Here is an 11,335-nt window from a genome sequence, read left to right as displayed (position 1 = left end):
CTGGGAAGGTGGAGGCCATGGGGGAGAGGGTAGCACCTTTGGGAAGGAGACTGATTGGAATCTGCCCCTCTAGGAAGTGCTCTAATCAGAGTTCCTTTGTGCAGATGGCCAAGTACCAAGTTCCACAACGGTCTGGGGATATCGTTATGATCCAGTCTGAGCACACAGGAGCTATAGATATCCTTTCCGCTGATTTGGAATCTGCAGATCTCCTGGGGGATCACAGGAAAGGTGAGACCTCTGGGGGTATGGAAGGTGATTTCTTTGTTCCCAGTGGGTGCTTAAAGAAAGCCAGGCAGGGGGCACCTGGGTGGCTCGGTTGGGCATCTGCCTTCGGCTCAGGTCATGATCCTGGGGTCCTAGGATCGAGCCCCGCATCTGGTTCCCTGCTCAGCGGGGAGCCTGCTTCTCCTTCTCCCCCTTCCCTCTGCCCCATGCTTGTGTTCTCTCTCTCTCTCAAATAAATAAGTAAAATCTTTAAAAAAAAAAAAAAAAAGGCAAGCAGACTGATGGAAGGAAAATGAGAAGGTGACTTGTGAAAGGCAGTCAAAGAAGCCAGGAAGTAGAAGGAAGGGCTTTGACCACGGCACCCTCCCTAAACCAAATGCCATGTGTCTTTGCATTTCCTCTTAGTTTCTCAGTAGTGAGCTGCCTGTCTTTTCAGTGTCCCCACCTCTGATGGCTCCTCCATGCATCTGGACCTTTGCCAAGATGAAGGAATTCAAAAGCAAGCTGGGCAAAGAGAAGAACAGCCGTCTGGTGGTGAAGCGGGGTGAAGTGGTGACCATCCGGGTACCTACCCATCCAGAGGGGAAGCGTGTTTGCTGGGAGTTTGCGACCGATGACTATGACATTGGCTTTGGAGTTTATTTTGACTGGACCCCTGTAACCAGCACTGACATAACTGTGCAGGTCAGTGATTCCAGTGAGGATGAGGATGAAGACGAGGAAGAGGAGGAAGAGATGGAAGGTAAATTTAATTTTAATGTAATTTGCTGTTGGCTTTTTCTGGCTCAACCCAATTTCTAGTGACCATTTCCTATGTTATACCAGTCCTTCTCTTCCTTAGAATGCAAATGAGGGATCTCTTTCAGCATCATAAGCTAAACTGAGTGATGTAGGCCAAAGTCAGACCCTCAGACATTCTGGTGGGGATGGTATTGGTGCCTTGGTGGAAAGCTTCTTTTGCTTTTTAATCAGTTCCTAGCTATGTTCCCAACATCTCCTTGGGGACAGGGATGGGGTGGGCAGGAAAGGGGTGGGTCATTGCTGCCATATATAGATCATGTGTAAACCTGAGATTATTTTATATTCTCTCATAGTTTGGGATATTTACCATTTTTAGTCTGGAACCAAACCGGGTGATTACAGTTTGCTAACTGTGCTCGCCTCCAAACTGTCAGTTGGCTGACTGCTGTTTACTTCTTTCTTCATGCCCAGAGCAGTTTTCTTTTTAAAGCTTTTTTTTTTTTAAGATTTTATTTACCTATTTGAGAGAGAGAGAGAGAGAGAGTGTGAGCAGGGGGATGGGCAGAGGGAGAGGGAGAAGCAGGCTTCCCATTGAGCAGGGAGCCCCGACACAGGGTTTGATCCTAGGACCCCAAGATCGTGACCTAAGCTGAAGGCAGACACTCAACCAACTGAGCCCCTGAGGCACCCCCAGTATTTTTTTAATTAAAAAAATTTTGTATTATGTTAGTTTGATGTGTACAATATAATGATTTAATATTTGTATATATTGCAAAATATGCCTGGAGCACAGCACATGCCCAGAGCAGTTTTCAAAGTGCTTTCTGTGCTCCATTCCAGTTATTTGCAGTGCCTCCTTAGGATGACCCTGAGGCTTTTTTTGTTTTTTGTTTTTTTTTGTTTTGTAATATTAAGAGTAGGTTGTAAGTAGGTTCCAAGCATCTTGATTTTTCTATATAATCTTAAAATCAGTCCCTTGCTTCTTCGTGGAAGAGCAAGTCTGCAGGGAAATCTTTAGGTATTTAGGCAGGAGAACCTCATGTCTTAATTTGCTATTTTGCAGGTGGCCAAGTAGAAGTTCTAGGTCATTCTGTACAGTGTGTTTGTATTTCCTACCTCTCTTAGCTGTTTCTTTTTCCTGCTGAATGAAAAGATGTCAGAATCTTTCCTTCTAAATATCTTTTCTTGGGGCTTCTGGGTGGCTTAATTGGTTAAGCATCGGACCCTGATTTCTTTCTTTTTTTTTTTTTTAAATTTTATTTATTTATTTGACAGAGATAGAGACAGCCAGCGAGAGAGGGAACACAGGCAGGGGGAGTGGGAGAGGAAGAAGCAGGCTCATAGCAGAGGAGCCTGATGTGGGGCTCGATCCCATAATGCCGGGATCACGCCCTGAGCGGAAGGCAGACGCTTAACTGCTGTGCCACCCAGGTGCCCCCGGACTCTTGATTTCAACTCAGGTCATGATCTCTGCTCAGGTCATGATTTCAGGGTACCGAGATTGAGCCCTGTGTCGGGCTCCACACTCAGCGGGGAGTCTGCTTGGGATTTTTTCCCTCCCTCTCCCTCCCCCTCTGCTCCTCCCTGCTGCTTACACTCTCTCCTCTCTCTCTAAAATAAAAAAATAAATAAAATCTTTACAAAATAAAATAGGGGCACCTGGGTGGCTTAGTTGGTTAAGCGTCTGCCTTCAGCTCAGGCTGTGATCCTGGGGTCCTGGGATTGAGCCCCGCATCAGGCTTCTTGCTCAGCAGGGAGTCTGCTTCTTCCCCTCCCCCCCACCCCACTTGTGTGTGCTCTCTCTCTCTGCTTTCTCTCTCTTTCAAATAAATAAATGTAAAACAAATCTAAAAAAATAATAATAAAATAAGTATCTTTTCTCCCCTTAGAAATGTCCAGATGCTTCTGGAGCTAGATAGGCTCTATAAGGCTAAAGCATTGTTTCTCAGTGGAGACATCACTGGCATTTGGGATGGAACGCTTCTTTGCTGATGTTAAGTGCTCCTGGACACTTGGGCACCGAATGCCAGTATCATCACTAGTTGCTGTGATGGTCAGAAGGCCAGCAGACATTTCCAAGTCCTGTAGGAGGGCAAGAGCATCTCCCTGGCTAAAAGCCCCTAAGTCACCTGGTCCATTCTTTTACCTTGAGATCGGACTTACTCTGTCTCTGAAGTCACACCCAAACACCGTGCCATTTTGCTCACACAGACCCTGTCCCCGTTGGCGATGTGGAGAGAGGCTCCAGGAGCTCCCTTCGAGGTCGCTATGGGGAGGTCATGCCTGTGTACCGGCGGGACAGCCACCGAGACGTGCAGGCCGGCAGCCACGACTACCCCGGCGAGGGCATCTACCTGCTCAAGTTTGACAACTCCTACTCCCTGCTCCGCAACAAGACTCTGTACTTCCACATCTACTACACGAGCTGAAGGCCCGCTGGCACAGGAGGCGGGCGGGCGTCCGCTGGCCGGAGCAGGCTGCCAGCCGGCGCCTCTTGTTCTGGGTAGGCAGGAGCTCAAAGTTGAGCGTGAGGCTCCCGACCCTCGTGTCCTGCCTGGCATGCCTGACTGTTGACCCCACGTAGCTTTTCCCCCTTCCTGGCTTCCGCAGGTGGTGGTGTAGTGCTCCTGTTCTGTGGTCCCTGACTCACGCTCCTCTTGCTTCAGACTCCAGCAAAACTCCCTCTGTGAAGGACCCCGTTGGGCAAAAGCCTAAAGGGAGGTTGGGTGTTATCGTTTACAATCAGGTCTGTTTGGGTCCAAGGCGTTCCAGTTGCTGCTCTCTCCTCTCCCGGAGCCTTTGTTGCAAATGTGTTCAGTGGCACCCACTCTCCACTTTTTGAAAGTTCTGGAGGATGAAAAGCACATTGTCCGTGAAGGAGCCCAGCCTCTTGGCTGGAGAGAGCTCCGTCCAGCCTCTCACCACTGCCATATTCCCGCCTGCTGGTTCTTCGTGGTCTGTAGCACAGGCCGGGAGCCCTCACTGCCTTTGGAGGGGTGTCCGTGGTCCCGATTTTGCGGCTCTGCCTCTTGCCCTCCTCTTGCCTTTCCCCACGTCTGTGTCCGTGCCCTTAGAGCAAGACCGTCCATGCCGTTTAAAGTGGTGATCACGTAGTCTAACATCTGGGGGGGGTAACCGTCTCCCTCACTTCCTGGTTCAAGAGGTCGCGGTCGGTAGCCAGGGTGCTGGGTTGGGGGGGAAAGGGTGGGAAGTAGGTATTGGATTGATCTCAGAATCCACACCTTTGAAAGTCAAGTGTTACTGCATTACTTTTCTTGTATAATCAAAGAAGAAGGGTATAATCTGAGAGAGAAAGTTAAAAAAATACAACACTCCCGATTCCCCACCATTCTTTTTTAATCTTTAGGGTAGGGATGTTATTTAGAAATTTTGCTTCAGAACCCATCGGGTTTCCAGTTTCTGGATTTGGGTTTCTTGCATTGAAGGCTTAAAGCTTTCGGAGTTCAAAGCCTCTTAGAAAAGGTAATGAAGCTTCGCTGTTACTGCTGATGGGAGCTGTTCTTTACCAGGCCAAAGCTTGCATCATCCCCCCGCCTGTGACTGCCTTGCCCCCTGCATTAGCCCCGAGGCCTGGAGTGCTGGGGGTGGGGGTTGGGGGGCTGGAATCAGTGGGCGCCCCGGAGCAGCAGCGCAGGGCCTCGGGCACAGAAGACACCACTGTGCTCGTCTGTGCCTCCTTGTTTCTTATTCCTTGTGTCGAGTCTGTTACTGCCTTAGAATTTTGAGGAATAATTCGATTTATTTATTACTTTATTTATTTTTGTAGCACATTTCATTTTGCCTTTGAGACAGTTCTGTCTGTTTCTTAGAAGGCTTCGTTCTGCTCTGAGCCATTGAGGCCCCCTCTTCTGTGGAGTCAGATGACGATTTTAGGAAATGTTAGGAAGTGACAATGTTCCCTTCCTGCAGGTCAGTCCTGGGATGCTTTGGGAGGAATCTGCCCTTCTGAGATGGATGATACCATCTTACCCTGGCACCCCCTGTGATGAATTCTAGGTTGTGAGGGATCCGGCCCAATAGCCCAGGATGGAGTACAGAGGAATTGACTTGCCAATCAGGACATCGTCTGATTCTGGGATTTCAGAGTCCTACTCTGAGGGGTCATCTTCTTCATGACGGTTCCTTTGGCCCATTCCTTCCTGCAGGTGTCTTGCGCCAAGCCTCCCCCTGCTAGGGGGGCAGGAACTCGAAGACCAGGGCCCCTCACCATAGTTCTGTAGTCGCATCTGTGTCCTGGAACAAAGGGCCAGACAGCCTGTACTTGTGTCCTCCTGGGAGCAAAGCCTCAAGTAGGATAGGATGTTGTGGACTGAGCGGCATCTTACCTCCCTTATCTTCTATTTCAGTGCATTTTGTAGAGGACACTGGCCAAAATGCATCTACCTTGTCAGAAATTAGAAATTATTCTAGTGACTGTTTGAGCCACGAAAAGCAGACTCGCTGTGCGTCATGTCATCATCAGATAAGCCGAGGGAGCACTCTTTCAGCGCAGAAGTTGAGTCACGCCTTAGCTAAGTGAGGATAATCCTTATAAAAGAAGTTTCTACTGAGCTGTTCTCCAGTCAGCTCCAGCCTTGCTTATTGTTCCTGTTTATTATTAACTTATGGCTTTGAGCTGTCAGGCCAGAGCAAGCACCCCGGGACAACACTCTCTGTTTATTTTTGCCATGAGATGCTCGGTACTTATTTTCTTTGGCATCCTAGTTCTGGTGCACCGGGGAAGCCGGAGGGGCCTGTTCCCATCACCTCTGTGTGCCTCTTATTGTCTGGGCACTTTTGAAGTCCTGGACATGGTTACATTTCATCCTGCACTGGCGTGTCTTTGTCCCATTCGCACAAAATGGCTACAAGAAGATATTGTCACTATCTGATTCATTCCCTCTTCTATTAAATTTCTGAAATCATCAAACTTTAGGGACCAAATATTACTTGTGGAAGCACATGTAATTAGTGAGAATTTCGCAGCCCAGCAAATCCTCAGTGGTAGTCCTTTCCTTAATCTCTCCCTGCCCAAGTTTATCGAACCAAACAATGAAATCAAAGTCATCTGTCTCACCCTGTTCTCCAGAGCACAAATAAATACTAACCGACAGTCCGAAGAGAGCGCTTTGTAGTGGGGGAGAGATTGAAATTCTCTACACAGAGCGGCTGGCTTCTTCAGTTTCTTCCGTTTGTTTAGCTTTGCCACACTGTTGGGGCTTTTAGAAAGGAAGACCTATTTAAAGTGTTAATTTGTTCTAACATTTCATCACGAAAAATGTTCAGCAAACAGAGAACTTAAAAGAAGTAGATAGTAAACACCCTTAGCTATACCCACCACATAGGCTTTAAAATTATAAGCTGCTAATTCATTAAAACAAAAACGGTTCTCCCATTCTGTTCCTTTTGACAAGTGTCCAGTTAAAGTGTGTTCCCTGCACAGATGTCAGCTCTCCTGTGTCAGAGGACCCCTGATTTTTTAGCAGATTTGTTACGTTCAGCCTGAGTTACTTGGAAGGTGGTCCTCCCACATTTAAAAAAAAAAAAGTTTCTTGATCTCCATCTTTCAAAAACTCCTGCTGTATTTCCCCTTCCCTCAGGCCAGAGCTTCACTCTTTTCTTCTCAAACTGGCACCCTGGAGGGAGGGGAGCCATGAGGCTACTCTAGAAGGACTTTAATCTGTTGCTTTACCACAGGTCCTCAGGCCTGTGAACTTAAAACTCTATCAGACAATGACTAGCTTTGTGGTGGAGGTAGGTAACAACTTGAAATAAGGCCATTCTGCTTCTGCTGCTTTTTTTTAATAATTCATGCACTTTAAAAAATATTACTTAGGAAAGCTCAGACTTTTTAAAAGTACATATTGCCCCTTTTTATGTGTATATGAAAGAGTTAAATCTGAAAGTTCTCTGTCTTTTATTAACCAATGGGATTAGATATTATTGTAAAACCAGTTACAGAAAATATCTGAGTTTAGATGTTTTTGATGAGCCCGACCCAGTTCCTCTTTGAAAGAATTGGGTGAAACCCAAATCCTAAAGTGTATCTTTATATTGATTTTTTAAGACCATTTTTCTGCAAAAAGCTGCCTTTTAACCCCGAGGTATATAATTCTAAGGTATGGAGTTGAGTGACCCTACTGTTTTACGTAAAGGACTGTTGTTTTAGTGGAGGGTGAGGGAGGGCAGGAATGAAATAGTTCTGTGAGGCTTGAGGACTGCTTTTTAAAATTGATAGTAAGAAAAAAAAAAAAACAAGAAAATGAGGGGAAGAGAGATAAACTGTCAAATGTATTCTGAAATTTTGCTCATATCCCAATTTTGTTTAGTTCTTTGTCTGTATGTCATTAGTTGGAATTGTTCTTTAAGCCAGAAGCCTTACTGGTTCTCATTGTGCTTGTTGGAGAAACACCAACCCCCTTTGCTGTCTTTTCTAACGGAATCGACTTTAGGAATCTTTTGTGAGTAGGTCTCCTCTACTAAGTGTAATCCCCTGACCCAAGGCTGCATTTCACCTCCCTGTTCTCTGGGTCTTAGAGTCTAGTGCCGTGCAAAGGGTGGTGAGACTAGCACGAGGCTGGGAGGGGGTGGCAGCTGTGGCCCTGCAGCCCCAGTTGGTTTTGACTGTGGCCAAGAAAGGGATGAAATTGGTTAATTTTGACCAAATCACAGAAGGGCCTCAAGCCACAAGCTGTGCCCCTCTAGGCTGACCTCCCTGTAAGGGTTAGGACTCACCATCTTCTGTAATCTTTGTGGGATGGTCATACACACAGCCGTAAATGGACTAGTTTGTTCTCCCTTTTAAGAGCTTCCATTTAGAATTTCTCCTGGGCCTGAAAGGTCCACTAGTTAAAGGTCTTCAGTCTCTTTCCACCTGGCTAAAAATGTAGAACTCCTGGAAACCTGAATTGGCTGGAAAAGGGAAAAGCACCGTCACTATAGAATCTCAGTGGTTGAAAAGAGTTGGAAGGTGAGTTGGAAGGAAGGTCATTTCATTTCTTTTGTTGTGAGCGGTAGCACATTCAGGGATTTATGTTCTTTAGAGAGCAAGTCATTGTATTCATTGTATGTTGGATTGTGCTCAGGGAGCCCTGATGCATGATTCTTTGGGAAGTAATAGGGAATGGGTGTCTAAAACCAATCACAAGCTGGGTGCTTTCCAGCAACGCTGTCTGTGATGAGTATCTTCATGGCCAAATACCCAGTCTTCACACAGAATCCTGTCCCTGGGCCCTTATTTCCATATAACTGAGAGATAAAGAGGGAGCTTAGGCTCCCTCCATTTCTCTCTGATGTCTTGATTATTTACCCTATTGTTTAGCATTGGCAGAATGGTATCTAAGGCCTCTGGTTACCTGATTAACCAGAATTGAATAACAGTGTTTGATGAGAAGATAAGGCAGTCAGCTTCGGTTAGAGGTAGGACGGGGGAGGGATTGTGACTTACAGTCCCATATTGGGATAGCTGGGTGATTTGTGGGGACTGTTCAGTCATCAGTGGGAACTCTTGTGAACCTCACCAAGTGAATGAAGGAGGATGTGTCAGTGAGATACTGATGAAGACAACAAATTATTTGAGTTGAGTAATAAATAGAGCAAGCCTTCCATCCATGGGAACTACTGTCTGTCACTGGCTATAAAGGCAATTGTAATGTGAGTTTGCGGCTCCTCAGTGTTCTCAGCCGAAGAACCGCCTGGGAGTTGGTTCTCGGTGGCTGCTTTCCTGGAGAAGGGGGAGGCACCCAGAAAAACACTGCTTTGGCTCAGTGGGTACCTGGTCATGGTCAGTGTCACCCCTTTGCTCTGTCTAACCCATCCAGCACCTGTGAGCACTCCTTTGATATCTACTGAGTTATTTAGATTCTGAGGTTAGGGCAGGATTTGGGACCCAAAGGGTGAGAGAAACTTTGCTAAGTGTCGTGTGGCCAGATTTCAGAAATCACCGCTCCCTCTGAAGTGTTGCATTGCCCCTGCCTGAGCCACGAATGGCACACAAAGCCCCTGCTGTTTGAATCTATTGTCATTAAGCTAAGAAAACCCAGTTGCCCAGAGCCTTGGGATGGAGTTCATTTACAAATAGTCATTCCCTCAAAAACTAAGTCCAAAAGTAAGATGCTGGCTTTGAAATTATTTGTGGTCCTGGTCACTGGTTTGAACTCATGATCTGATTGCCGTTATATGTACTTTGATTTCTTTTAGGCCCCAGGCATGTGGACCAGAGTTAATTTCATGGCTCTTCTTTACCCTGAGACTTGAGGAGAAGGTGTCTCAGAAATCTAGATATATAGGCTTCTTTATTAAATTCCATAATTTTCTGTCCCTTTAAGTACTTATTTAAGGGTCAAATAATATATGTGAAATGATTTCCAGGGGACAAAGTGCATTTACTAAAAGTTGCTATATAAGGTCATGAACAAGTCTGGAGTTTAGGTTTGGAATATTCTAGCATATAGGGTTCCAGAAGAGCCCTTAGCTAACAGTCAGCTTTAGGAGTTCTCTTCCTGAACTCACTTCTTCACTCAGGTTTGATATCTCTCCGTCGAAAACGTTCCTTGTTGTTGTTGTTGTTGTTGATTTTTAGGTTCAGGCCAAGAATCGTCTGGAAAACATTATCTTAATTCCTTCTCTCATGTCCTAATTAGTACATTTTACTAAGAAATTCTATATTAAAAACTCTACTGACATCCGTTTCTGAGATTTTTGTTCCATAAGTGAAGTTGTTTTTATTTAATCAAGCTGAATTATTTCCATTTAGCCATGTTCAAGAGCAAGTAAAGTCTAGAGAAAGCCATCCTGTAACCCATGACTCTGGCGTACCCATTTGCCCTTAGTGATGGGAAGCATTTTGAAATTCTCAGGAGAAATTTGCTTTGTAATCGAAGTGATGGATTATGAGAAAGCCAGACTTTGGGTAAGGATACTTGGAAGAGAGGGAGGTGCTTGCAGACTTCCCAAACTACTTCATGCCATTTAGCTTGTATTTCTGAAAGGCCTGGTTTGGTGCCATGCACTGAGATCTGTTGGTTGATTCAAAGATGAGTATGCTTTCTTGGCAATATTTAAGCAATTGGCAACCACAAAGGCATTCTTTCCTTACTGTTCTCTACCATGCGTTGGCACTGATGTTACAGAAAGGGGTCCGGAAGGGAAACAGTGTCGCCGTCTTTTCTTTAAAGTACAAAAATAGCCCAACAAGTCATTTATTGCAGTCATCTTGTTTTACGTATCCCCAGAGAAATGCTGTCAACATTTCCTGTGATTTCTAAGAGCTCTGTACCAAATTGTCATTCAATCGTTTTGTCCTGCTGAGTGGGTTTTCCTTTAAAATACCTTCTCTTACCACCCTGTGGCACTGAATGTGTTGCTGTGATACACAGATGATTCCTGAGCTATGGGTCTTTAAATAGCTCAGTTCTTGTGTTTTTAATATTATGTAACAGTTTTGTGTTGCTTTTGTGCATTTCTTTGTCTTCTCTTCCAAGTTTTGAAATCTGTCCTAAATAAACTTTTTCACTATGCACCTGAAACGTTTGAGTCCTATCTTAATGAACCTGATTTACATTTTATATTTTTTAATTCATCTCTGCATTCCTCCTAGACAAAAGGTATTCTATAAACCTATATAAATTATTCTGTAATCTATTGATTATAAAAATTTAAGAAAAATCAAAAATTAAGAAAAAAATTGAGAATGAGATTAATGACAGATCTTTCAACTGTGTTTAAATTCATGGCAGAGTATTACAAAATGGGAACTGGGTTTGGCCCAAGGGCAGAAAAAGTGGGTTTAGAGCGATGATCACTAAATAGAACATTATAGAGTTTAATCAGTATCTGGTGGTTTCCAGTGATGTTCATTTTCCAATGAATTTCCTGTGTTCAAATTTGGAACTGGTACGTTGGACACCAGGGTAATCATGAACACAGTCTGGGTGATATTAATTCAGTCTATTTTCATTTCAAAAATGACATCCTAAGATGTCTTAGACATCTCTTAAAAATGCTGCCTGTGCACGTCTCTGGCGTTTATTACAAAATGACAAAGACTTAATCTGAGCAGGAAGGGTACCACTGAAAGCTTTTCTTCAGTGATATGTGTGGTTCTATGAAAAGCCTATTAGATCTTTCTCTGCTTTCCTTTGCAACATAGTATAAAGGAGGAAGAGATTGGAAATAATTGTGAGTTAAATGAATATAATCCGTCCACCAAACTACAGCACAACCAGTAAAAAGCCCGGGCGGACTACATGGATCTAAGGGTCTTTAATGAGTTATGTTTGGGTATGCTGCATGTAATATGTCACCGCTAACACATAACACATTGAAGGTTATTTTATTTATTCATTTTTAAAGATTTTAGTTTTAC

The 11,335-nt window shown here is 44.6% G+C and overlaps 1 protein-coding gene across 4 annotated transcripts in view; it reads left to right on the top strand.

Annotated features, from left to right (window-relative positions):
* Positions 1-10,496, top strand: part of TMED8 (transmembrane p24 trafficking protein family member 8) — a 69,209-nt gene extending 58,713 nt beyond the window's left edge. For all 4 annotated transcript variants that reach the window (XM_019807094.2, XM_034642955.1, XM_034642957.1 and 1 more), the window contains 3 exons: positions 105-231; positions 665-970; positions 3,181-10,496. In XM_019807094.2, coding sequence (XP_019662653.2) covers positions 105-231; positions 665-970; positions 3,181-3,398 — 651 coding nt within the window. In that variant the 3' untranslated portion in view covers positions 3,399-10,496. The remainder of the gene's footprint in view (positions 1-104; positions 232-664; positions 971-3,180) is intronic.
* Positions 10,497-11,335: the final 839 nt, after the last annotated feature.

Source organism: Ailuropoda melanoleuca, chromosome 14 (genome assembly GCF_002007445.2).
Source record: "Ailuropoda melanoleuca isolate Jingjing chromosome 14, ASM200744v2, whole genome shotgun sequence".
Lineage (NCBI taxonomy): Eukaryota > Metazoa > Chordata > Mammalia > Carnivora > Ursidae > Ailuropoda > Ailuropoda melanoleuca.
This window is presented reverse-complemented; position numbering and strand designations above follow the sequence as displayed.